The 23,189-nt window shown below is 39.2% G+C and overlaps 1 protein-coding gene across 1 annotated transcript; it reads left to right on the top strand.

The window, feature by feature from the left end:
• The first annotated feature begins 4,974 nt into the window (after positions 1 to 4,974).
• LOC149215123 (ATP-dependent zinc metalloprotease FTSH, chloroplastic-like) lies at positions 4,975 to 21,008 on the top strand. The gene is made up of 5 exons (XM_089392532.1): positions 4,975 to 6,297; positions 16,745 to 16,991; positions 19,849 to 20,032; positions 20,130 to 20,301; positions 20,418 to 21,008. The coding sequence occupies exons 1-5, from the start codon at positions 5,017 to 5,019 to the stop codon at positions 20,637 to 20,639; spliced, it is 2,106 nt and encodes a 701-aa protein (XP_089248658.1). The 5' UTR covers positions 4,975 to 5,016; the 3' UTR covers positions 20,640 to 21,008.
• The last annotated feature ends 2,181 nt before the right edge of the window (positions 21,009 to 23,189 follow it).

Genomic DNA, 23,189 nt, shown 5'->3' with positions numbered 1-23,189 from the left:
CCATACTTTACCTGTGCCCTCTGTCTTTTACAGTCCTGACTCTTGAAATTTTACCTGCGCTCTCTGTCTGCCAGAAGGCGACTGTCCATAAACGTTTGATGTTCTGATATGGCAGAACTGACACCTTCTGCGTTTTTCTAAACGTTGTATACACCACGACGGCTTCATCCTCTGCTGAAATCCTCCGTTCATCTGCAGCCTCCAGTCCTTCCATTTCATCTACAGGAAAACAAATTATTCTTGTTAGTGTGCCTTAAGGAGTCAACAATCTGCCATACATACTCCTCCTGTATGCACATTGTATAATTTTTGAAGGCCGTGAATCCCATTTGAAAGTTGTATGCTGATTCAAATTGACCATGTGCGACGGTCATGTTCAAATGTTGCTGGCGGGGTTCAATTACTCCTGCCTTAATGATCGAATTTGGTTCTGGTGCATTGATAATTCAAAGACCTGATATGTTTTCATACATGCGTTTTTTAGCCACGCTGCTCATACCACTCTCCAATCCGTTGTCCAATCCACGCCTCTGTCACGCTACCATACATCACTCCCACTATTTGATTCCGCTCCTGGTTATTAGCATTGAAAATCCGCTCGGTCGACATTATCCAAACCACCTCCTCTGTTTTATAACGTATACAAAGCCTCCCTCCGTTACAAGTTTGCAGGGCGAGAATTAAACTATGGTAATTTGGGTCTCATCCAAAATGCCCCTTCATCTTTGAAGACTGTATGCTTGACATATATCTTGTCAGTTTGACGCCGCAAAAACAAATCAGACTGAGTTGGAGCATAGTGGCCCAGAATCGAAGATAAGCTGGAGGTCTCAGACAATTCATTATTAGAACTAGCTATCACAACCTTGGAATACCAGTGGCTGGAACTGAAGGGCGCGCAGAGAGGTTGTAAGCGCCTGGTAGCAGCGCCGCGCAAAATTTGAGTACCCAAACCTTTGAGCTTCAGCATTTTCTTCTTCTTCTGTTGGAGATGGTCACAACGCGTACTGTGATATTATCATTTTGAACTTTGAATGTGTTTTAAACGTGCATGTTCCACCTACCAAGAAGCTTTCCATTGATCCATCGTCTACCGAGTAGATTATTACTGTACTTTAGGGTCATCAGGAGTAGTTAATCCAAGCTCTGAAGCACATGCAGAATCAATTGGAATGCTTGTGTGCTAGCATATCGATGGTTACTTTATTACATCTGTCATTGTTCGAGTTATTTTGGTTCCCAACAATAATGGCTTGACCCAAAAGAGATGTGCTGTATGCAACTGGCGAAGTCCAAATGCAGCGTACTTGTTTCTTCGTGGCATAAAGACCCTGCATCTTCGTGTACATTGTTGCTGTAGGGCTACACGAAGTTCTTAAAATGATACACTCCTTTTTAAAACGCTGCTCTTAAACATCTGTTTTTTGGATTTGCGTTCGAACTGCATTTGAACTGCTTTTGAAGTGATATATATACGGTGATATATATTGGTAGCATGATTATATATAGTGATATATATTGAATGCGCTGTTTTAATATTGAATGTGCGCTGTTTTAAAGTGATATATATACGGTGGTAGCATGGTTATATACAGTGATATATATTGAATGCGCTGTTTTAATATTGAATGCGCGCTGTTTTAAATATTGAATGCGCGCTGTCCAGTGGTATTTGAAACTATCATATGATCCTGCCATTAGTAGTTTTTCTTCTCGACTTTTGCACATTTGCCAAGCACTTGGGTGTGTATAGACTATACATATCATTGTCAGCGTTAGTAGAGGAGGAAAAGCGATATCTACCCATGCCTTCCACAAGGATTCTGGAGAGACTACTTTACTTATAAATGGCGTTTGAAATGAATAATATGCAGTGCCGCACACAGACAGTTTTTCGAGGACCCACAGAGTTTTTTGGATGCATAATATCCTTGGAGGAGTATGCCGATTGTATTGTTTGATGCAAGGAGTGTTGTTGACTGTTTGCATTAAACAAAGATTAGATTTAGAGATTTGATATGACAGTATTGACACATTATTCTTTGTAAATGCCTATGATAAAGCATCTATTGAGTTGGTACTGCTGACATTGTTGATCTATAGACATGTATTGATGAAGTGGAGTATGATTTCACATTCTAGGGTTTCAGAAATAAGTCTTGCATTACCAAGTATTATTGACTGAATACGCTGATGGATAGACTCTGATGATGATGTTGAATTGACGGGCTAAGTGTTATGTCACAAAGCTTGACATTCCTTGATTCCACTGCTGTATAAAGAGTTTGGTGAGCTGATTGTAATTTTTTATGTTGCATGCTCGTCATTTGCTCACATTTATAAAGGATATTGCAATGACATTAAATTGTGAGTGATTGTTGCTGGTTGATAGTCGTGACCAGTTTCTTTAATGTATAAGATGATGAAGGAAATGGCCAGACTTGAAGATGCATTAAAGTTACTGAATATCCTAATTCATTCCACTCTTGATGGGACAATCAAAATCAGTAAGGATTTTCTCTCAGAAATTCAGACATGTCTACAAAATGCACAGGAAAATATTGATTTTTTGCAGCTTGAATCACAGCTACAACAAGAAGAGCTACATCAAAATAGACATCATTCTGAACCTGTTCAGAACATTGATACAACCACCCATCAGCAGCAAGACAATAATGTTACTGTTCATTCCCATAAAGCAGTAGTTGTACATGCAGATGCAGAAACTCAGTCTGCACTTCCCAATCCCATCATCAGACCTTGGGAATAGCTTGTCCACAACAAGCATAGAACTGGTCTTGGATATGACAAGGACTTGTCCTTTCATATTCCAGACTATGCCAAGCCCATTCAGTTTCAGAGTGCTGGATTCATTCATGACAGTTCACCTGCTCCTCATGACAGTGCGCCTACTCCTCATGACAGTTCAGCTTCAGCTGTTCCAGACTCTGCCCTTCTTCCACAACAGCAACAACAACAACAACAACAACAACAACAACAACAACAGATCATAAAATGCCAACACTGTGACCGAGTTGGCCATCTGAAAGATCACTGTTTTGATCTTCATCCATGTGAGCACTGTCATAAAACTAGCCATTCTTCACACAGATGCTTCAAAAACAAACGTCCTGCAAGAACAAAGATTCATCTTGGATGGATCGCTTCTTGGCAATGGGCATCAACAGCCAAGAAGATATTCCAAACACATGTCAAAACTTGTTCCAAAGTATTGAACAGTCTTGCAGTTGAGTTTTCTCCATCATCTCACCTTGTATCTGACAGGGGGGAAATGATGGTCATCTACAAGCCTCAAAGTCACATCAAGCGAGCCTGAGCCACAACCTGCCACACCAGTTTCAGAGTTGTAGCCAGAGACAAAGATGCCCCTGAGCATGCCTTCAGTTGGCAATCTGGGACACTTCCTCTAGCAGAAGACTTCAGCTTCTTCCCAGTTTTGGAAGAGTTCCAGGAACAAAATTGAGAACACTTCCTCTAGCAGAAGACACCAGCTTCTTGCCAGTTTTGGAAGAGTTCCAGGAATTGCATTAAGCATTCCAGAGTTGTTGGTCATCCTTAAACCATCACAGGTTGAGACTTCCCTTTTTTAGGTTGAAGTTTTACCTTTTATGTGGGGTGAGACCTCCCTTTTATGGTTGAAGGTTTCCCTCTTTAAAACAATAGGATCACTTCCTCTAGCAGAAAACTTCAGTTTCTTGCTAGTTTTGGAAGAGTTCCGGGAACTGCACTAAGCGTTCCAGTGTTGGTGGTCATCCTTAAACCACTGCCCTTTATACCAACATTTCATAGAGCACATTCAGCCTAGTGCTGCCATGCATTTTTTGCACATTTTGTATTACAGCTCTCTTCTTGGACTCATACATAACCCTTCGGATTAAGGGGGGGAATGTTGGACACCTAATCCTAAATGGGTTAGCGTGGAAGCCGAATAGACTAAGCAGTCCAAGAGACCTTGGGATCTGAAACCCAAGAGTCACATAATGTACTATAAATGTAAATCTCTTGTTAATAAAATTGTATTGCATGTTTTATCTTTCATATCTCTCTTTGCTGTCCATGTGTGTTTAACATTTACTAGTATGTGGGAATAATTTGTTCCATTATAATACATGAGGGACTCAATAATATATTATAAATTAGTGTCGACGTAAATGAATGAAATGAATTACTATTATTGTGTCACCAGTAACCATTCATTCATATATATTTAATTTAGTATGTAAGCCATTCATTCATATATATTTAATCTAGTATGTATAGAACCCGAAAGTTTATACTTCTTATGGATTTACTTATATTGATATAGAGAACTTGAAAATTTATACTTATGTTGATAAGACACTAGGTAAATGAAATTACATTATAAATGAAGTTATCACATGCTATTATTTATTGTCGATATAAAAATAAAATAAATTTAAAAAACTTAAAACAAAATATTAATAAGTTATTAAAAATATTACTTTATAAATTTATTTTAACTTTCACAATTAAGAAATGATTTTGATATCTTAGAAATTTAATTTAACCTTCACAATTTACAAGTGATTTTGATATTTTAAATTTTTCTGAAAGGCCAATTTTTTTTAACACCTACTGGGATGGGGATGGGCATGGGACGAGTTCAATTTTGAACGGCAACCAATCATCAAGTTGTGCTTCCATAGATACCACGTCAGCTAGGACTAAGTAGAAAACTCAAGCGATCAATAAATGACGTGGCAAAACATAGAACGAGCTTCTCAGAATCTCACACTATTAATCGGTGCCTGACATATACACGTCAGCCGGAAGTAATCGTAAAACTCTTCCCAGGATTATCCGAAGCAAGTAATTTTAAGGCTCTGAAAGCACCACGTGTCTGGTGCCGAGAAGACAAGCGTGGCATAGCCATATCAAAACAGTAGAATGATTTTTCAAAAATTGCCCCTATAATTCAACCATTTAACATTATAGAGTGTGGTCTTGTCTGAAGATTCTGCATTACATTCCGCAATGGCCACCACCAGTTCACCTCTCCTCACAATCGCCACCAAAACACCATTCCTCGGCCGAAACCCAAACGCCGCCCTTCCCCCGCTCCGTCCACCTTCCCCATACAAACCTCAATTCCCCTTCCCTCTATGCTCCCTGAACACCCAGCGTCACCACCTCCCAGCGGCGCTTATTGCCACCACGCTATTGACGGCAACCCCAGCGGCGGTGGCGGCGGACGCCGCTTCTCCGCCACCGCCACCCCCAATTGGCGCTGAGGCCCTCCGCCAGAGCTTACCGCAATCTTCCTCCCCCTTCGCCGCCTCCTCCACCACAGCACCGCCACCGGCCGCCCCCTCCGACCTGCCTGATGGAACACAGTGGCGCTACAGCGAGTTCTTGAACGCCGTGAAGAAGGGTAAGGTGGAGCGCGTCCGCTTCAGCAAGGACGGCAGCTACCTCCAGCTGAGCGCCGTCGACGGGAGGCGTGCCACTGTAACCCTGCCAAACGACCCGGACCTGGTGGACATCCTTGCGATGAATGGTGTGGACATATCGGTTTCCGAGGGGGAGGCGAACAATGGCCTCCTCAACATAATCGGTAATCTTTTATTCCCAATTTTAGCCTTCGGGGGTTTATTCTTCTTATTTCGGCGGGCTCAGGGAGGCCCTGGGGGTCCCGGAGGTTTGGGCGGCCCTATGGACTTCGGTCGCTCTAAGTCCAAGTTCCAGGAGGTGCCGGAGACTGGAGTTACATTTGCCGACGTGGCAGGCGCTGACCAGGCCAAGCTGGAGCTTCAGGAGGTGGTGGATTTCTTGAAAAACCCTGATAAGTATACTGCCCTTGGTGCCAAGATCCCCAAGGGATGCTTGTTGGTAGGTCCGCCGGGGACGGGCAAGACTCTGCTGGCCCGGGCTGTCTCAGGGGAGGCCGGGGTCCCCTTCTTTTCCTGTGCGGCGTCGGAGTTCGTCGAGCTCTTCGTCGGTGTAGGTGCGTCCCGGGTACGGGACCTGTTCGAGAAGGCCAAGGCCAAGGCGCCCTGCATCGTCTTTATCGATGAAATTGACGCGGTAGGGAGGCAAAGGGGGGCTGGGCTTGGCGGCGGTAATGATGAAAGGGAGCAGACAATCAATCAGCTGTTGACGGAGATGGACGGGTTCTCTGGGAACAGCGGGGTTATTGTTCTTGCGGCGACGAATCGGCCGGATGTTCTGGATTCAGCGCTGTTGCGGCCGGGCCGGTTTGATAGGCAGGTCACCGTAGACAGGCCGGACGTTGCCGGGAGAGTGAGGATTCTGCAGGTAGGTCTTTCTTTTTATAGTCTCTATATGTTGAAAATGCTGCTGATATATTGAATTTCAAAGAAAATTTAGGGGGCTAATAATTTCCGTTCCATAAAAATATTGGCAATTTCAAAATTAAAGTTTGCTGAGACTTCTAGCACATGAAATGTTTACCTGAAAGCTTGCCAATTTTTTCTATAAAATTTAGAAAATCCTTAGGAATTCATAAAAATCTACTGAAATCTATATAGTTAACATTTTGATGATCATAAAGACTTGTTAAGGTTTCTATACACGCAACAAAAATATGGTTCTTTAAAATTTCCTCTGGAGTTGAGGCAGTTTTATAGAAGCGTCAAATTCATTGATGGATGGAAATTTAACATACGAGGTGATTTCAGAGAAGCATCACATTCATTGATTGAAGAAAGTGCAACTTATGATATAGTCCAGTGGCCTTTAAATGATTCAACCATAGTCGTTTTAGGCTATTGCAAAACCGAGACTCCTGTACGTTCACTCGATGATGATGTTATGTTATGTATCTGAAAAGTCGGATCTGATTGTTCACTGTTGCTGCGCATTAACCTTAGGTTCTAGCAATGCCCTTGGTCTTGAGATGCACTTCACTTAAATTAAGCGACCTTGCACTCTTCACATTGAGATTGATTGATCATGTGGGCACATACACGTTGATTATCCTCTCCCAGCCCTTGCACACAGATAGAATACTAGCGCAGACCAATGGCATTGATATGAAAATGCTGCAGTTATGTTGAATTGAGGCATTTTTTATAGAAGCATCATATATTTTGATTGAATGAGACACAATATAACATAGTCCATTGGCCCTTTAATTACATTAAAGTTTGGCTTTGTTTTTGGCTTTTGTATGATAGAACGCTAGCACTCCTTTGCATAGTGGCCCATTTTGTTGCAATTGTAACATCGTCCTTTTCTTCTACCCTTTGGTCCAGCCTTCCTTTGGATTATGCCCCAGTATTGTTTCTTCTTTTAGCATGAGAAGAAAAGGTAGAGGAATTGCCTTTAAGTGCGGGCATTTCTTGCTCTTCCATCCTTGTTTCTTCTTGAATACATCTAGCCATCAATTTCTCAAACCCCGGGATGACATTTTGTTGAGAAGAGTAGTCCTGAATATATACCATTCAGGTGGCAGTCCACCAAGAGTTGTGATAGTCATTTCCCTGTCAGGAACTACTTCCTCGATAGATAGGAGATCATTCTTGATCTCGGTGATCCTTAAGAAATATGGTTGCATACTCTCATCTTTGCCCTTCTTAATTTCCTTGAGTTTATTTCTAAGGAACAAAACTTGATCTGCATCATTAACTTTAAATAAACTCACTAGTGTATCGTAGATTTCCTTTGAGGTGGTCAGCTCGGAACATAGGCCACCAAGTGCTTGTCGATAGAGTCCCAGATGATCTTATTTGCTTTGACTTCTCCCTTGGTCCACTTGCTTCTGGCAGCAACGGATGCATTTGATGGAGGCGCAACAATATTGCCTCTCACATGGGCCAACACTTCCTTATCTTCTAAAGTCAGATCGAGAGACATCTTCCATTTGTGATAGTTAGACTTCTCATGGAGCTTGTCTTTGGCGGGGAAGAGTGTTGAGGATCCCATGTAGTTTTTAGGATAGCCTTGACGCAGGAGGTCAATTGTTTTACACTTTATCAACAATCACCCCGCGTTTAACTTTTCCCTTTATATTTAGCCTTTTAGGCCTTGCGTTGCGCCACTTCGATTTCCTTTATATAAGCCCGACAATTGATATTTCGCCTTTTAATCGAACCGCTCGGTGGTACACCGTAGATCACAACACATTTGATCTGACGGTCCACAACATATTGTAGTCGCAAATCGCAGTGGGCAAGCACATAGGGCCCGGTACATCCACATGAAACGTTGCGATGCGATTTAATTAGTGATCGCATCGCACATTGCACTTCCCTAATGCTTGAGGCCCGTTCACATACAAATGAAATATTTGCGATGCAATGGATCAGCGATTTCATATCGCATGGTCTTAAGGCCTGAGGTCCATTCACTTGCCGATGGGATATTGCGATGTGATAAATCGGCGATCGCACATCACATTTCCTGAAGGTCTAAGGTCCATCCACTTGCAAATGAATATTGCGATGCGATGTGGGATAATCCAACGGTCGGCGTGATATCGCACCGTTGTTTGGACTTAGATCGACGACTGGGATTTATGCGGGCTTCAGCCACTGTATTTAACACTAGGGACCCCGATTAACCTTTGAATGCTGAGTTTTATAACATAAAGCATAAAACAGAGAAGAATGCTTGGTTTGTTCCGAAGGCAACTATACAAAGGCAAACGAGAGTTTTTTAATGGAATCGATACATTAACACATAGGAAATCGATTATTTAATACGATAACAATTACAAAGCCTTGGCCCTCTAGCTCGATTACAGCAATAAAAAGACCCCTGTTTCAATCTTGAAATCCTCTCTATCACTCGACTCTCGCCTCGCTCAATCCTCTTATCATCTATGCTCCCTTTCCATTACAATTTCTTCATTTTTATGAGTCGGATCCTATTCCAACTGTGCTTAACAACTCAATCTTCTGTTTTAATCATTCTAACAACTCAATCTCTAGTTTCAAGCTTCATTATACACCTATGCTAACAACTTATCCCTGAATCTAAAATAAGACAATTTCCTAACTATTACAATAATGAAATACAGATCATTTTCTTGAGAGATCCAACCCTCTCGATTAAAACTGACTTTTGACCACTTAGGTCAGTGAAATTCAACTCATTTAGCCACAACATGTGAACAAGCCTTCACATTGCAGGCTAAGTCTAGATGCTCCTGCATTAGACTCCCGGGGAAGAAAAGAATCATCCCTCAGACTTTTAGGGCTTACTCCATACTTTTGCAACTCTGCTGTTGTCAACTAGCTAGCATCCTCCACTGGCTGTCCTTTCCATTTGACTAGATATTGAAAATAAATCTGCCCTCTGGTTCTTTTGGATACTCTTTTCTCCAAAACAACTTTCACTTCTTTCTTAACGGTCTTTGGCATTTGTTCTTCCCAGTTCAAAGTTTGAATTTCATCTCTTGTAGTTTCCTCCTGTAGCTCTGTCTGTGTCCCTTTGTATGGATACAAATCTGCAACATTGAAGATAGGTGATATTCCAATCCTTTCTGGCAATTCACTTTCATAAGCATTAGTTGAAAACTTTCATACAATTTTACATGGCCCTATCTTTTTCATCTTTATTTTATTGCAAGTCTTAGCAGGAAATCTTTCTTTTCTCAAATACACCATCACTAAACCTCCCACTTGGAATTCTTTCTCTCTTCTTTTCATATCTACTCTTTGTTTATATTTGCCACTGCTTTCCAGCAATATGCCTTTGACATCTTCTTGTAGTCTTTGCATCTGCTTTGCAAACTCTTCAACTTTTGCACTTCTTGTCTCATGTTTACCCAAATTTTTGAGCTCATACACACCTCTTGGATTCATCCCAAAAACAATCTGAAATGGACTCATTCCAGTACTTCGGTTTGGAGTGTCATTATAAGCAAACTCAGCCTGAGCTAGTGCTAAATCCCACTGCTTAGGATTTTGATACACTAAACTTCTCAATATGTTTCCCAAGCTTCTGTTTACTACTTCGGTCTGTCCATCTATTTGAGGATGGTATGCTGAACTGAAACTGAGGTTAGCTCCTAGTTTCTTCCAAAGAGTTCTCTAGAAATGCCAAGCAATGAAATGTGCCATCTTGGAAAATCTATCTACCACAACATAAATGGAATCATTCCCTCTTTGAGTTTTAGGTAATCCCAAAACAAAATCCATGCTAAATGCATCCCATGGTTGGTCTGGTATTGGCAATGGCTGATACAATCCTGTATTTTGGCTTCTCCCTTTAGCATGCTGACGTATCTTGCTCTTCTCAACAAATCTCTTATATCAGTTTGCATTTTTGGCCAATAATAAAAAGCATTCACCTGAGCAAAGGTTTTGTCTTGTCCAAAGTGACCAGATAATCTTCCATTATGTTTCTCCTTTATTATGTTTTCCCTATAAAACATTTGGGAATACATACCTTGTTGCCTTTAAACAATAAACCTCCTTGGATAAGATAATCTAACCACTGACTTTTGTTATGAACTATTGGATTTTGAACTGCTGTATAGATGTCTTTGAAATCTGCATCATCTTTATACATTTCAACCATTTCTTCAAATCCTACTACACCAACTTTTAATTCTTGCACAATGAAATTTACTCTGCTCAAAGCATCAACAACTTTGTTCAACTTACCACTTGTGTGTTTTATCACAAAAGTAAAGCTCTGCAAAAACTCTACCCACTTGGCATGTTTCTGGTTCAATTTCGGCTGGTTGTTTATGAACTGCAATGCATGATTGTCAGAATACAATATAAACTCCTTTGGCAGCAAATAATGTCTCCATTTTTTTAAGGCTTGTACAATAGCATAAAATTCTTTATCGTAAGAAGAATACTTCTTCTTCGCTTCATTTAATTTCTCACTAAAGTACGCTATTGGTCTCTATTCCTGACTCAAAACTGCTCCAATTGCAACTCCACTAGCATCTATTTCAACTTGAAATACTTTTTCAAAATTAGGTAAAGCTAAAACTGGTTTCTCTTCAGCGACTTAAAATTCCTGTCTGCTGCTTTTGCCCATTTGAACGGCTGATTAGTCTCCTTGATTGTTTCAAGAATTGGTGCACAAATCTGACTAAAAGCTCTGATAAATTTCCTGTAAAAACTTGCAAGACCATGAAAATTTCTTACCTCAAATATGTTCCTGGGAATAGGCCAGTCCCAAATTGCTTGGGCTTTCTCTGGATCCATTTTCAACCCTTCTTTAGAAACTACAAATCCCAAGTAAATTAATTCTTCTTTCATGAAACTACATTTCTTTAGATTTATCAGTAGTTTCTCTTTCTACAGAGTTCTTAAAACCAATTTAAGATGCTCTAGATGTTCTTCTTTACTTTTACTAAAAACTAGAATATCATCAAGATAAACAATAACAAACTTGCCTGCATATTCCTTCAAGACTTCATTCATCAATCTCATGAACGTGCTAGGTGCATTAGTGAGTCCAAAAGGCATCACTAACCAGTCATACAACCCATTGTTTGTTTTATGCAATCTTCCATTCATCTCCTTCTCTAATTCTTATTTGATGATATGTACTCTTCAGATCTATTTTAGTAAAATACTTTGACCCACTCAAAGAATCCATCAAATCATCCATGCGTGGCAAAGGAAATCTATACCTGATAGTGATCTTGTTTATGGCTCTGGAATCTGTACACATACGCCATTCACCTCCTTTCTTTGGACTGAGTATTGTTGGTACAACACATGGACTAAGACTCTCTCTGATTAGTCCCTTATCCATCAGTTCTTGCACTTGTCTTCCAACTTTTGCATTCTCTTGAGGAGTTAATTTGTACGCTGCTTTGTTTGGCAAACTTGCTCCTGGTATTAGATCAATATGATGACTAATATTCCTGATTGGTGGCAATGCATTTGGCAACTCATCCACAATAATATCAGCAAAATCATTTAATAAAGTTTTGATTTCTTCAGGTAAATCATCTAAGTTTGTGGAAGTTAAAATTACCTTAGGTCTCCCTATGACAGCAAAATGCATTTCTTCACCTTTTCCAACCTCTTGCAACAACTCCTTTCCACTCATCAATATAACACTATTTCTAGGCGCTCCTTTGTCAGTGTCAACCTTCAATGACAGCAGAGTATGTTTATTTTTATCCTTCTCCAGAGTATAAGTATTTTTCCTCCCATCATGAATAGCTTTCTGCTCAAATTGCCACGGTCTTCCCAACAATACATGGCATACATCCATTGGCATTACATCGTATAATATCACATACTTATATGTACCAACCTGTATCTCTACCTTGCATTGTTCTGTCACAATAATCTGATGTTCTTTTTGTCTTCGCTAATCCTAGCTTGTCCACCATCTGAGTAGAAACAAGGTTATCTGTGCTTCCACTGTCAATTATCACTTTACAACATTTACCTTTGGATTTACATGTAGTTCTGAATAAACTCTTCCTCTGCGATGGTTCTTCAATCTCTTTCTTTGCCTTAAGCAATGCCCTTTTCAACAACAGGGATTCTCCTACTTCAGGGGATTCTTCCTTTTCTATGATTCGAGGTGTTTCTTGCTTTGCCTCAGCCACATTCACATTCCTCTGACTTGCTGTTTTATTATGAGGACAGTCCCACGATCCATGTCCCCATTCTCCACATGTGTAACACTGAATATCTCTTCCTCGACCTCTTCCTCTGGGTGCAAATCTTCCTCTATTAAAATCTCCCCTCTGTGGTGGTCTACTACTTGAATTGCTTGCTTCATGCTGATGTTGCTGACCCCTTGGTCTGGTAGTTCCTCTACCTCTTACTGAGCTTCTTCCTCTATTCCTCTGATTTTGTTTTCTCAACATCTTCTCTTCTACCTTTAAACCAACTTGATAGGCATCCTCAATGGTCTTCAAACTCAACAAGCTGGTTTCGTCCTGTATGTTGTATCTTAAGCCATTGATATATCTGGCTACCTTCTCCATGTGATCCTCTGCATGTCTTGCTCTAATACTCAATCTATAAAACTTTTATGTGCATTCTTTAATAGACATTCATTTTTGCCTTAAATTTTGTAATTATTTAAAAAGATTTAACTGATTTTTTGGCATAAATTTAGCTTTCATTTTACTCACCATTTTGCCCCATTGCTTGATCTTGGACTTTCCTTTCCTTGTTCTGGATGTTTTGTAGTTCATCCCACCAAATAGCTGCATGAGCCTTCAATTTGGTAACTGCAAATTTCACCTCCTTTTTGTCGTTAGCTTCCTCTTCATAGTCAATATATTTGTCTAATGAACTGATCCAATCCATTAGCTCTTCTGCATTGAGACTCCCTTCATACATAGGAATTTCCACCTTCGGGTTTCCTCCTACTTTCGCCAACATCTTAATAACTCTGGTAGTTTCATTTTCCTCGTCTTCTTCTTCTTCAGAAGATTCTTCTTTAGCACTGTCAACTCCTTCATTAGGTGTTATTTTCTGAGTAGTCTCAATTGTTTCCATTCTCGTACGCAGACTCCAGATCTCTTCCAGCAGAACTGCATTTGCTTTAGGTCTTCCTCGACCTATGGCAGCGCCTCTCCTCGGCGGCATGTTTACTGCAGTCAAACTGTGCTCTGCTACCACAAATGACGCAGGAGGTCAATTGTTTTACACTTGATCAACAATCCCCCCGCGTTTAACTTTTCCCTTTATATTCAGGGCTTCGGTTGCACCACTTCGATTTCCTTTATATAAGCCCGACAATTGATAATTCGCCTTTTAATAGAACCGCTCGGTGGTACACTGTAGATCACAACACATTTGATCCGACGGTCCACAACATATTGCAATCGCAAATTGCAGTGGGCAAGTTCATAGGGCTCGGTACATCCACATGAAACGTTGCGATGCGATTTAATTAGCGCTCGCATCGCGCATCGCATATCGCACTTCCCTAATGCTCGAGGCCCGTTCACATACAAATGAAATATTTGCGATGCGATGGATTGGCGATCGCATATCGCATGTTCTTAAGCCTTGAGTTCCATTCACTTGCTGATGGGATATTGCGATGCGATAAATCGACGATCGCACATCGCATTTCCTGAAGGTCTAAGGTCCGTCCACTCGCAAATGAATATTGCGATGCGATGTGGGATAATCCAACGGTCGGCGTGATATCGCATCGTTGTTTGGACTTAGATCAACTGCTGGGATTTGTGCGGGCTTCAGCCACTGTATTTACCACCAAGGACCTTGATTAACCTTTGAACGTTGAGTTTTATAACATAAAGCATAAAACAGAGAAGAATGCTTGGTTTGTTCCGAAGGTAAATATACAAAGGCAAACAAGAGTTTTTAATGGAATTGACACATTAACACATACGGAATCGATTATTCAATATGATAAGAATTACAGAGTCTTGGCCCTCTGGCTCGATTACAGCAATAAAAAGACCTATGTTTCAATCTTGATATCCTCTCTATCGCTCGACTCTTGCCTCACTCAATCCTCTATCATCTCCGCTCCCTTTCCATTACAATTTATTCATTTTTATGAGTCTGATCCTATTCCAACTGTGCTTAACAACTCAATCTTCTGTTTTAATCATTCTAACAACTCAATCTCTTTTTTCAAGTTTCATTATACACCTATGCTAACAAATTATCCTTGAATCTAAAATAAGACAATTTCCTAACTATTACAATAATGAAATACAGATCATTTTCTTGAGAGATCCAACCCTCCCGGTTAAAACTGACTTTTGACCACTCAGGTCAGTGAAATTCAACTCATTTAGTCACAACATGTGAACAAGCCTTCACATTGCTAGCTAAGTCCAGATGCTCCCATTAAGCCTTGCCAACCTTCGGTGATTGCTCTTGTTCTTGCTTTTCCTCTTGCTTGGGCTTTGTCTTCACCTCAGCTTTGATACCATGTTAAATTATGGTATGTTCTATGCTTAGAGCAGTTTACTTCTCTTCTTCTTATTAACCATTGATTAGCAATCACATGTACATTAAACGATTGACAGAAAACAAGCCAAGACAAAAGACACAAGATTTGGCGGCTAGCCAGGGACAAACCCCAATGCAGGGAAACCCTTTGATCAAATCTTCTTTTATAATCAATACTTCAGTAGAGAGATAGTACAAAATTAGAATTCTGTAATTTTATATCAGCAGCAACAAACCCTAAATCAGCAAAGTCAAACTTAGTAAACGAGATGAAATTGACCTCCAATATGCTAGGTCAATTTCCCGGTCAACTAGTCTTCGAATAGCCTGAAGAATCAGCCCTTAAACAGCCCCAAATACACAGTGAAACTGTAGTTGACTGAAGTCAACTTGTTGCCCCAAACTAGGGCAGTCAACTTTGGTCAAACCTGAGGTCAGATTGCCTCGATTTTTGTGCCAAAAAATGCAGCCTGCCTAGGGGAGGTAGCCACACCAAAACCACACTCTTCTAAGGTCAATGCTTGGTCAACGTTGGTCAAAGAGACCTTCAGCAACTTCTGCGTCCTCCTTACCCTACTGCGTCCTCCTTCTTCCCACGTGTGAGATGCTCCTTGTGTAACCCAAAGCTAAGGAGAAAGAGAAGAAATGAGTGAGATGAGATGATGATAAAATGAATCAACCTCACTTGTATTTATATGATTCACTGGGCATGTGTGCCACACATTTAACTGCTGGCTGACCTTGACAATTTGTCAAGTAAATACAAATAAATTCACATCTCCATAAATACTTGTCGGAATCGGATGATCTTTAGATCAATCCTACATCTCTCGACAAGAGGAATCTAGGAGAAACATCAGTTGCCATAAATGAGATGACCCACATGGAGTTTGGCCCTCGTTGCCAATTTTAACACCAACTTAGGTCCATCTTAACCTAGGATCTATCAAGCCTTGGGAGAGATCATATGCTTTGAAGTCAAGATTTTCTTCAAGTTTTTACACTAAAAGGTTTGCATCTTGAGGGATTTTATCTCTCTTGGTGCTTGATGAATCCAGGGCTAAGGGCTACACCAAATGTGTTTCCACATTTCTGTACGTCTCTGTATGGGGTAAAGCCGTCTGCCATGTGTGTCCAGCAACTTAGTGGTAACCTTATTTGGAGGACACTGTTCAACAACAATTGACAAGAATTGTTTAATAGCCTGTTTAAAGATGATCAAGTCAATGGTTGCCAGGGTGCTGAAAGCAGTTAGCTAATATAGCCCCCACCAGGTTTCAAGTCCTATCAAGTGACATACTACTACTTGCACTCACACTTGTGGATGTGTGTCAGTGGTTGGGGCCAGTTGTGAATCCTAGGTGATGTTGAGCCCCCGCTCATGGCTGCTTAGTTGAAGTCAACCAAATCAAATGGTGCTAATGTTCCCCTGTAATGTTAAATATGGCTGTGTTAGCTTCATTGTGATAAGAAGAAGTCAGTTCCTATAAAAAGGATAAGAAAGTAGAGTTATTATGAATAAACAATAGTTTGTTTATTGCTCTCCACTTGCCTTATAGTTGCCTAAAGTGTTAATGACCTTTTCAGGTTGTAATATTCTTTACATTCAAAACCAGTATGAGTATATTTGTATGAGGCATGTTTGAGGGTTTGTTTTTCCCTATAGTGCATAGTTTGGTGTAAGATATAAGAGTCATTTTCATGTTTAATTTTGTGCTGATAGTGTGATTACCAATCTTCTTCTATTTATTGGAACGCAAGACTTCTTTCGCTGTAGCAGGAGAGCTCGAGGATAAATGTGAAGATGCAAAGCATATTATGGCTTGTTACTTATTTTTTAATTCAGTTGTTTAATTATCTTGCAGGTCCACTCAAGAGGCAAAGCATTGGCAAAGGATGTAGATTTTGAGAAAATTGCAAGGAGGACACCAGGCTTCACTGGTGCTGATTTGCAAAATCTAATGAATGAAGCTGCTATTCTTGCTGCTAGAAGAGAATTGAAGGAGATTAGCAAAGATGAAATTGCAGATGCTCTAGAAAGAATCATTGCTGGTCCTGAGAAGAAGAACGCTGTCGTGTCAGAAGAGAAGAAGAAACTTGTAGCATATCACGGTAAATGCTGGCTTATTTCAACAAACTGTTATATTATATTCATATAGTTTTGCTTTTTGTTCTAATTTATTGGTGCTAAATCAGCATAGATCCATCTTAAGCACGGATCTAACATGCTCTGAGAGGGATCAAATTTTTTCAGGTGCAAACTTCTTTTAGAGTGTGAAAATACAATGTGTAATTTTTTATTGTTTAAATTGTATTTTTGAATGCTATATAGAGTACATAAACTTAATGCCCAAAATATCTTTGTTCGATTTCAACAAAAAGTGCATACCTAAAAAATGACCAAATGTCCAAAATATTTTTGTTCGATTTCAACAAAAAAGCGCATACTTAAAAAATGACCAAATTGTAAAACATTGAGGCCACTTCAAATGTTTTGACCATAAAAATGCACGTTAAAATGGGTTTTTGTTATCAATATATTTTTAAGTATGCGTCATATTTTGTTGATAACCCACATTGAAAATTTTATTATATACAACATTAAAACATTTTCTTGTAACATTTTTTTTTCTTCTATATATAGATATATATGAAGTTGATATAGACATAAATTAGTTAACATAGATATTCAAATAGTTTATTTATATTTTGCGTCGAAATATTTCTGAAAAGTATAAGGTTTAAACCATAGTATTCAAAACCGGCCCAGCTAACCGGTTACCGGTCTAACCGGCCGGTTAGCAAGCCCACTGGTTGGAACTGGTCAAAAAACTGGGTTAGACACCCTCTGTGGCCAAAAAAGAGACCTAACCGGTCCTAACGGCTGGTTTAGGACGGAACCGGCCGGTTCCGTCCTAAACCGGCCGGTTACCGGTCAAGCCCACCGTGAGCCCAGTCAGCGCTTTTTTCAATGTCTTTTAGGGGTTTTGGAGGGAAAGTAAGGGTCCTTTCCCTCCAAAAACACCCTCTCCAAGCCTTTAAGAGGCCCTTCTCCCTCTCATTTGTCTCACACATCTCATTTGGAGTGTTTGTGAATTTGCTTGGGAGCTTGGAGAGTGTTGAGTTTTTGCTGGAGTAGTGGAACAACAGAGTTTAAGCTAAGTAGTAGTCATCATGCCTCCAAAAGCCAGAGATACTGCATGGGCTCATTGTGATATGATTGATGGCAAAATGATCTACAAATATTGCCAAAAATCCATTGAAGGAGGGGGTATTATCAGGTTTAAGCAACACTTGGCTGGGATAGGAGGCCATGTAAAGCCATGTGGAGCACCAAATGAAATAATAGGGCATATTAGGGCATAATACCTTCAAAGTTTGTGACTTCAAAGTTTGGGAGTCGAGACTCAACCAACTGAGTTTGATCATGATGACTCATGAGAAGTTTCAAGTGATAATGTTGATCACTATTATCATATATGTAGACTTGAGTCTTGTAGTAGGCCACTGGCCCCATAGTTTGTAGGCTTTGTTTTTGCACTCTAGAGGCCATTTAGAGCCTCATTGCTTATGTATTTTGTCGATGATATGTATTGCACTCAGTGCCATTTTGATATATTCACCTTTACATGGTATATAAATGAACAATCTTTGCATATTTTGTCTCTATTGGCTTGGAATTATCGTTTTAAATCTTAAAAATAGTTTTTTCATTAAAAATTAATTATTTAATGTTTTTTTTTCTAAAACCGGTTCGTTTAGACCAAACCAGTCCTGGTTAGACCGGTTCCGGTCGGTAAACCGGTTCATTAGGTCGACACCGTCAACCGGTCCGGTCACCGGTTCCGGTTTTAAAAACACTGGTTTAAACATCGTACTTACACATTTTGTTTACTTATAATTACTTTACATGAAATTATATTACGTCATGTGGACAATTAACTAAACATGCATAGCATATTCATTTTATAGCCAACATTGCTTTTCTATTTAGAGAATATTTTATTTTTATTTTAGGAGGGACACGAGTTAACTCCACGCTGATCACGGATGAAATTACACATCGTCCTCATACTGGGCTGTGGAATGAGCCTCTCGGCTCAAAAGGAAAGTTTGTCCACGTTTTAGTATTTCCTCTCGGCCTCATATGGTAGTATATGTTGTCTGTTATGAACCCATTACAATAAAGCATGATAGATCTGCATACACACATTGTACAACAAATATGCACATTGAGCATAGCTCCCAAAAGTATCATTTTGATGGTTACACAATAATTCACACATTAGAGGTGTTCCCAAATAATCCAAGAACATCTGTAAACTTTTTTTCACTTATTGCTCATGCAGGCCCACTACTAGGCTCACCTACTAGGCTAGTATTAGTATTTACGTATACATATGGCTCATTCTATACCCCCAGCAGGGTTATAACATGACATTTGGCTCATTATATACCTCCAATAGGTCATCAATTTCTATAGCCATCCCTTCGTGTTAGTTTTGTTGCCTTGTTACTTTCTACCTATTTAATATTTATGCAGTGTTTTGTTTCTGTTTCCTGTTCCACTTTTATTATTTTTATGATTAGCATTTGCTTTTTGCCAAAAATGTTAGTGCAATTTATCTTTGTTTCCTTAAATATCAATGCATGTTTAAGACAGGCAGGCTTAGGCTCATCTTCTTTTATTACAATCGTAATGTCTTTGTAAATACATAATACATGCTATTTCAGGACCTTTATGTGCCCTCAAAGTGCTGAATGTACATTTTCTTTTTCATTTAATCTTTTAGAGCTCATTCTGTATGGTTATAGCTTTTACAAGTTACAGGATATTCTTGGCTTTTTCATGCCCCTTTCTAAAATTTCTGATTTCATATTTTTGTGAAAATTGTTTTGCAGTTTACCTAAATAAAAGAATGTGTCGTTTCGCAAACATTGGTTAATTCTTCTAAATTCTTTGATGTAGAGGCTGGTCATGCCCTTGTGGGTGCACTTATGCCAGAGTATGATCCTGTTGCTAAAATTTCAATCATTCCTCGTGGACAAGCTGGAGGTCTGACATTCTTTGCTCCTAGTGAAGAGAGACTGGAATCTGGGCTTTACAGCAGAAGTTACCTTGAGAATCAGATGGCAGTTGCCCTCGGTGGAAGGTATGCTTACATGATATATATGGCTACTCAAATGACTCTCACGGTAAGGGAAGGTGTAGCTATATATGCCCTGACAATCTGGTTGTTTGATATGCAGGGTGGCAGAAGAAGTTATTTTTGGGAAAGAAAATGTCACAACGGGAGCATCGAATGACTTCCAACAAGTATCTCGTGTTGCCCGGCAGATGGTTGAAAGACTTGGTTTTAGCAAGAAGATTGGACAACTATCCCTTGGAGGGGGTGGTGGAAATCCTTTTTTGGGGCAGCAAGTAAGTTACGGTTTATGTCAGATTTTCGAGTTCAAAATTTGGCAAGCACTAGAAAATAAAATATAATCTCCACACAAATAGAAGTTAATTTCAAATGCTTGATCTTCGTGTTGCAGATGTCCCCGCAAAAGGATTATTCTATGGCAACTGCAGATATTGTTGATTCGGAAGTCAGAGAGCTTGTTGAGAAGGCCTATGAAAGGGCTAAGACGATAATCACAACACAGATTGATATTCTTCACAAGTTAGCAGATCTTCTCATAGAGAAGGAATCTGTAGACGGTGAGGAATTCATGAGCCTGTTTATAGATGGCAAGGCCGAACTCTATGTGGGTTAGTTTTCCGAAAGTCGGTGTATTTATAACAGATAAAACAATTTTTTTGGGGTTAATTGAGAAAAAACAGGTATACAATAATCATCCCAAAATGTATGTAAAGAGTAGCCTCTATACCGGAGGCATGATACTGATGCAAAAAGTGTCCATGTCCTCAACATGTACTAAGGAGAGAGGGTATGATGAAAGTCTGCGGCCATGCTCTAACAGACTAGTTTAAAACTTTTCATTGTTGTACACTAAATGGTCAGACTATTCATCCATGTAACATCTAGGAAAAATGGTCATTGTATTAGGCTTCGAGGTCATGGATTTATTGCAGATACAGATAATTCTTTTGCTCCTATATTGAATACAAGAGGCTTATCTACATACATTATCTTTCTCTAGTGGGTTGTCGTTGTTTATCGCTGTTTAAAAGTCTTTATTTATATCAGAGAATTTGTATGTTGGTCACTGTGAGAGTTAGTCTTGCACGGCAGCGGAAGACTGATTTTTGGAATGACAGAAATAGAAATAGAAATTTTATTATTGTCCATGAATGACCAAAATAGGTAAATGGGACTTCAGAATACAATGGACATTAATAGTTGTAAACAGTGCACACCTAGCAAGGAGAACAGTGAAAGAAATCTAATTAAGATTGATTAAAGCGTAGTTGGCAAAAGAGGTGGACCAAGGCAATAAGCCCCGCCATACAGCTGAAAAATTATATGGCCTATCTATCTTCATTACCGATGAACTTGATTTAATATATTAAGCATTATTGTAACAAAAATGGAAAAAAGAAGTTAAATAAATATTTAAATTATTAATTGAGCAATCAGTTATTCTAAATGGCTTCTTGTCTAACTCTTTTCTGTTGGGAAAATGATTTCAAATAACGAAGTGTTTTGAGTTCAGGCCAATGCAGTCCAATCGAGACTAGTTGCCTACATCTCGGTTTTCTTTGCTTATTGGCGTAAGGTCAAGGCTTTTTCAGTGTACATAAAGGGTCGTTAATGGCTTATTAATCCCAATTTAGTTTCCACCTTTGTAATCTATGGCTTAGCCATATACAGAAACTGGCATGTATATAAATGAAATCTTGAAGCAAATTTATGACTGAAGTTTGGAGGCAAAACTAGAAAGAAATAACTCAGCCAGATTGATCAAAATATTATTCAAATCATTTTTGAAATTTGGCGTCCCACCTTGATACACTTGAGGTCAATAATGCTGGCAATGCTGTTTGCTATTGAGTTTAATTTGTAGGTGATCTATTAATATCTCTCCAAATGAGTGATTTGTTCCAATACCAGCTCCAACAAGTTTGTCATATGTTTCTGCATCTCCTTTTGTGAAGCCAAAAACACTTAAAAGCGGCACGTGTCTCTGGAGTTCAACATGTTTGTGGCGGTAGTCATTTTGCTGATTCAACCCTTGGTAGCCAAAATAAATATGTTCAGCCTTTTTATGAGATATTTCCAAAGGACTTATATGTCCTTGGAAGTAGAAAATAATTATCTTCTTATTATTTACATGTTCTGCTTTTTGCAGTGCTTTGAATTTTAGGTGAAATTGAGAGGAGAGCAGAAGGGAAAAATTGGATCCGTTATGATTCCAGGAGATTTCAAATAGGCTTCCATTTAGTTGCAAAAATTGACTCCTGTTTCAAGGTCAATGCCACCACTTTGGTTAGAATGTAAATGCTTCGTGAATTCTGTCCGGCTTGAGAGTTAGGTTATTAGAAATGCATGTGATCTAGCGTATTCGCATCATTCACAGAGATCAGGGACACAGCGAATTCCCTTGACTGCTATTGAACAAAATTCTGGGATCTTAGTTTGTACCGATTATATCATCTGCATTAATTAGTCGTACGTTCGGGCGTGGCGATTCTGAATATATTGGGCATGTAAAAATGGTTAATAAAAAAGGAGGAATTAAGCATACGTTCCAATAAGAATGGTTGAGAAACAGGAATGATGGATGGATATTTTTAAGAAAGAGGAATGATAAAAAAGGAGGAATTAAGCATACGTTCCAATAAGAATGGTTGAGAAACAGGAATGATAGACGGATATTTTTAAGAAAGAGGAATGATAAATGGATATTTTTAAAAGAATGGTTGAGAAAGAGGAATGATAGATGGATATTTTTAAAAGAGTAGTTTTTAAAGTCTGATTTTTTAAAAATTTTCTATTTTATTTTTTGATTTATTTTGTTTAGAATCTAGTCTTGACGAGTGAATTTTTCACCGTGATTTTTTGCGGTGCTGAATCTATATAAGCAGTCAAAGACACAGTTTAAACAACAGAAATCAAGATTTGATCATAATTTTTTTGCCAGATTATAACAAAAAATCTTCTAGAAACTCCAAAAAATCACACTTAAAAACTACTTGTTTTTAAACATATTAGCTATAATACAATATGCTCTTCTATACGAAAACATAACCACTAAAAACTGAGGTTGGAATTAGTTGCGATGAATAATAATTTTGAGGATGGAGGTTGTTTTTGAAACTTCAAATTGAACCGTGGGCCAATGGACATTATGCACTTCATGAAA

The sequence above is a fragment of the Pinus tabuliformis genome, chromosome 1_1 (assembly GCF_031772625.1).
Source record: "Pinus tabuliformis cultivar Carrire ecotype Pingquan chromosome 1_1, CPIR1, whole genome shotgun sequence".
NCBI lineage: Eukaryota > Viridiplantae > Streptophyta > Pinopsida > Pinales > Pinaceae > Pinus > Pinus tabuliformis.
This window is presented reverse-complemented; position numbering and strand designations above follow the sequence as displayed.